General features: G+C 48.9%; 1 gene segment (V, D, J or C); it reads right to left on the reverse strand.

Annotated features, from left to right (window-relative positions):
* Position 1: 1 nt before the first annotated feature.
* LOC103207208 lies at positions 2 to 637 on the reverse strand. The segment is given in 2 exon segments: positions 2 to 480; positions 589 to 637. Coding segments are annotated over 2 exon segments (528 nt in total).
* Between the last annotated feature and the right edge of the window lie 4,389 nt (positions 638 to 5,026).

Here is a 5,026-nt window from a genome sequence, read left to right on the forward strand (position 1 = left end):
TCTAGGCCAGTCCACGGGATGTGGCGGCTGCATGCAGAGGTGGCATGTGCATATTGGGAGAAGTCAGGATCTGAAACGTCTGTAGGTCCACCAGGAAGGAAGCCCGGGGCCCGGGGAGCAGACACCCCAGCTTCCTGCTGGGCCGTGGTTTGTGCTCAGGGCGGTGGAGGCTCTGCAGGGCTGTGTCTTTGCTGCTGGCACACAGGTTCACAGCCGAGTCGCCGGGCTCCAGGGTGTCCATGTGGAGGTACAGGTGGGAGCTGTCGGGCTTCTCAGGGGAGAAACGACTCGGGACAGTTTCATTTGCAGAGACTTCCTTGTAGTTGTACAGAAACATGAGCTGTGGAGGCCTCTCTGGGACCTGTTTATACCAGTACATGGTGTTGTGTCCCAGACTCTGTTCACACCTCAAAGACCTCTTGTTCCCCATGCTTGTGACCAGGAACTTTGGTGTCTGAGTAATCCCTGTGTCCATGGAGCCTGTGGGGACAAGAAAGCAAAGTGTGCCGAGGGGACTGTCTTACAGGAGGCTGTGAAGGAAAAGGTAGACGTGTCAGCCTGGGGATGTCCACCTGAGCCTGGACTCACCTGTGCCCAGGAGGCAAAGGATCAACCAGCATTGGAGCCCACAGTTCATGGTGGCTCAGAAAGGCTGGGATGGCACCTTCTTGCTTAGTCTCTGTTCTGTGGATGAAAGAAATGGGGCACTGGGTTTTCTGGCCCTGAAGGGGGTACCTCTGAGGTCCCTGCCCTACTAGCTGCTACAGCCCGCCTGTCTTCTCTCCCCTTCCTGCCCCACAGGCTCTGTAGGACACTGGCTAAGTGCTCGGCTGCTAACTGAAAGGTCGGTGGCTCAAACCTACCAGCCACTCCTCAGGGAAAATACCTGGTAATCTGCTCCCACAAAAGTTACAGCCTGGAAACCCTATGGGGCGGTCCTACTGTCTCACAGAGGGTGACTGTTAACCAGAATCGCCTCAAGAGCACACAGCATCCACCACTTTCCCCACAAAGAGACCTGGTGGTGCAACAGTAAAGCACTCAGCTGCAAACTGAAATGTTGGCAGCTCGTATCCAATGACTTCGTGGGAAAAACACCTGACTGTCTGCCACCATAAAGGAAACCCCGTGGGAATGTTCTACTGTGTTCCGTGGGGTAGCTGTGAGTCCGAATGGACTGGACAGCCCCCAGCACCACCACCGTCCCCCAGGTTCCTTCCTGAGCAGACCCCACCCCAATCCCTGCTCCCTGTGGGCTCCTCCACCCCTGGAAGCAGGGCTTCCTGAGAGTGCAGAATTTCACACCAGCCAAGGAGGAAGCACCCCTCAGTGGGGAGCCACGGGGGACCCAAGAGGCATGGACCCCAGCTCTCCTCAGGGCAACTAATACATGTGGGGATATTATATGGAGCTGGCCCTGACAAGGGCTTACAAGAGAATAACAGGAAGCCCAGGAAACGGAAGCCACAGGGACTGTTGGGGAATTCAAGTGGACTTGTGTCCCGAGTCGTCCACAGGCACCTCCCAGCTGGAACAAGGAGCAAACCTGAAGCCCATGTATATCCCCAGTCCTGGGCCCTGCCTGCCCCTCCCCCACCAGCCTCAGGGCTCAGGCAGAGTCACAGCTCCCCCTAGGGGCCAAAGGGGGGCATTGCCCAGACCTACCCCCAGGCCTCTTGCCACAGCCCTGAGCATAGAGGTCCAGAGGCAGTCCCCCGGATTAGGAAGGTCCAACTGACACAAAACTCCTACTTGCCCTTTAAAACGGCTCTGTCATGGCTGACAAGTGAAATATCAACAGAATCGAAATTTTACAATTTGGCAGATTCAGGAAAGTACCCAGAACAGGAAAAATTTCTGGTCATAACCCTGGAATGGGAGACATGGAAGAGGCACTTAGAACACTTTATTAGACTGATGTGTGAGACTAGATTATTGCCAGGACTGTAGGGGAGCCATAATTGTTCCAAGAGGCACAGTCAGCTGCCATGTTGGAGCAGGGCACCACCATGTTTGAGGAGGGAGCCACCATCTTTGAATGGGGCAGCACTGCTTTGGACTGGGCCTCAAATATGAGAGCAAGAGATTTCCTTGCTACACAACATGCAAATTGGCCTTCTTCCATAAGAGGGAGATGAAGCAAAGCTTTGACCGTAATTTTTCCCCTTCTGGCTCTCTTTCTTTCACTGTAACTTTAACAACTCGGGTCTCTTCTTGGGACGATTCCTCCATCACGACTGGACTGGGCAGAATCTACTGGAAACCCTGACGAAGTCTTAAAGACACGGTTAGAAGCAGACCTCGTTCTCACCCCGGGACTGTCATACGAATGGGTTCAGCACGGAAGGGTAAGGCACCCACCAAGACCATGAGTCATGGCCCCATGAGGATCTGAGTGGACAGGGCCCACAGGGCCTTCAATGGCTGATTTCTCAGGAACAGATCACCAGGCCTTTTTTCTGAGGCACTTCTGGGCTGACTTGAGCCCAACCTCTCAGTTACCAGCTCAGCACCTTATCTGTTCACACCCCCAGGGACTCCAGCTCTGAATTAGCAGGAGCCAATCAGGGTAGACCTGCCTGGAGACGTCCATGTGTCCTCAACTCCTATCACAGTGCTTAACACTCAATCCTTAGGATGTATGTTTCCCACTTCCATCCATCCTTATTTCCAATCCCTTCCTGCCTTCTGAACTTTGTCCCTGGGTGAATGCTGCCCTTTTGAAGTCTGCACCTCTCTGGTTTATTGATCACCTTATAAGCAGGAAGTTGAGTTTGGAGTGAGTTCAGATCCAGGCTTGAAGGGTTACTAAGGACCAATATCACAAGGGTTCCACCAGTTTCTATCAGATCAGTTAGCCTGGGCTTTCTTCTATTTATTATTTTAGTGTTGTTCCCAATTTTTCTCCTACTCTATCTAGGACCTCCTATTGTGATCCCTTTGACAGTAACAGTCAGGCCCCATCTAACTTCCTGTCTCAGCGTCATGGATTATGGGGCAAGTCTACTCTGTCTTATAGGGTCACTATGAGTCAGAATTGACTTGATCACATACAGAAACAACAGAGGGTAATAATTTTTGGTGTCTATTGAGCATTGTCAAAAGGATGGATAGGAGTCAAGGAGTAGTTTTTCTTCTGACAAGACCTTCCATTCAGAGATCCCACTTTTCCACATCTGGACTGGATTCTCTCCCGCTGTTTGTACTTGCTCTGTTAGCCATGCCCAGTAGACTTTCAGTGCGTTTGGTTCATAGTTTATTGTTAAACAAACTGATTAGCACAGTGCTGTCCATGAGAAGAAAATGGAAGCCAGACTGACACAATGACAAAGCCTTCAAAATCTCTCTTTTGCTAAGGACTAGTGTTTCCCGAGAAAATTACTGGAAGCCTTTGGAGTCTCCTGAGCAGTTGAGGCACATTTATCATTGTAACATCTCTCGAGCACATCAAGGTCTGTGGAAATGGATGTTCCTTCTTCCAGGGAGAGACCACCTGGTGACCTGAAGGCAGGTGATCTCAGTAAAGGGTCCAGGCTCACCCAGTTACACTCGCATTAGCCATGGGTGACTTTTCTTATTTCCTCCTCTTCTTAAAAACCACATGTAACTCTCCAGCATGAAGCCATTGGTTTTACAGAAACAAAATACTCTCCCTGTGTCCATAAATTAACTGCTCGAATAAACTCTGTATGTTTTAAATTCTTTATGCCTTATTTTTTAACAATACACACCATATTCTGTGAATCTGTTTTAAAATCAATCATAAACAAATATTGATTTAGATATGAACAAGGAAATGATAACTCTAAACATCAAGTAGATTCCAACTCAGGAATAGGACAGAGTAGAACTGCCACCATAGGGTTTCACTTTACAGTGTGTCCACTGTATAATTTACTGTACCTAGCAGGAATGGACACCCATGGAACCAGCAATCAAAGAATCAGACTCTGTATCACATTGGGCAAATCTGTTGCAAGAGACCTCTTTTAAGCATTTGAAAGGAAAGACTTCACCTTGAAGACTAAGATATGCTTGACCCAAGCCATGGTATTTTCAATCGCCTAGGAGCTTTGGTGGCTTAGTGCCTAAGGTATTTGACTACTAACCAGAAGACTGGTGATTCAAACCCACCAGCTACTCCTCAGAAGGAAGGTTGGGCAATCTACTTCCGTAGGGATACCACCTCAGAAACCCAAGGAGGGGTTGCTATGAGTCGGATCCCGCTTGACGGCAGTGCGTTGCATTTGTTGTGTTTGCTCATATGAATGCAAAAGCTGGACAATGAATAAGGAAAACCAAAGAAGAACTGCCAGAAGGAGAAACAAATCTGTCTTGGAAGACGTACAGCCAGAATTCTCCTTATAAGCAGAAGTAGTGAGACTTAATTTCACGTACTTTGGCCACGTTATCAGAAGGGACCAGTCCCTGGAGAAGGACCTACAGTAAGTGGGGGATCAGTAAACAAGAAGACCTTCAACAAGATGGATTGACACTGTGGCTGCAGCAATGGGCTCAAACATAGCAATGGTTGTGCAGATGGCACCTGACTGTTTAGCATTTTGTTCTGTTGTACTGTTGCTATAAGTTGGAACTGACTTGACAGCATTTAACAACAAGAGTTGGTGATGATGATACAAAGTGTCTCAGGAATTGACCTTAATGTCTCCTACATAGGAGTCCCTAAACCAAAAAAAAAACACAAAAACAAAAACAAAAACTCACTGCCGTCGAATCAGATCCCACTCATAGCAACCCCTCCTTGGGTTTCCAAGGAGGTATCACTATGGAAGTAGACTGCCCAATCTTCCTTCTGAGGAGTGGGTGGTGGGTTGAACCGCCAGCCTTCTAGTTAGCAGTCAAGTGCCTTAAGCACTCCCTGGATGGTGCTAATTGAAAGGTTTGCAGTTCGAATCCACCCAGAAGTACCTTGGAAGAACGTCCCGGTGATATACTTCTGAAAGGTCACAGTTTCAGAAAACCCTGTGGAACACAGCTCTATTCTGACACCCATGGGGTCGCCATG

This window comes from Orycteropus afer, unplaced genomic scaffold (assembly GCF_000298275.1).
Source record: "Orycteropus afer afer isolate SDZICR_OR568_19922 unplaced genomic scaffold, OryAfe1.0 scaffold00358, whole genome shotgun sequence".
Taxonomy (NCBI): domain Eukaryota; kingdom Metazoa; phylum Chordata; class Mammalia; order Tubulidentata; family Orycteropodidae; genus Orycteropus; species Orycteropus afer.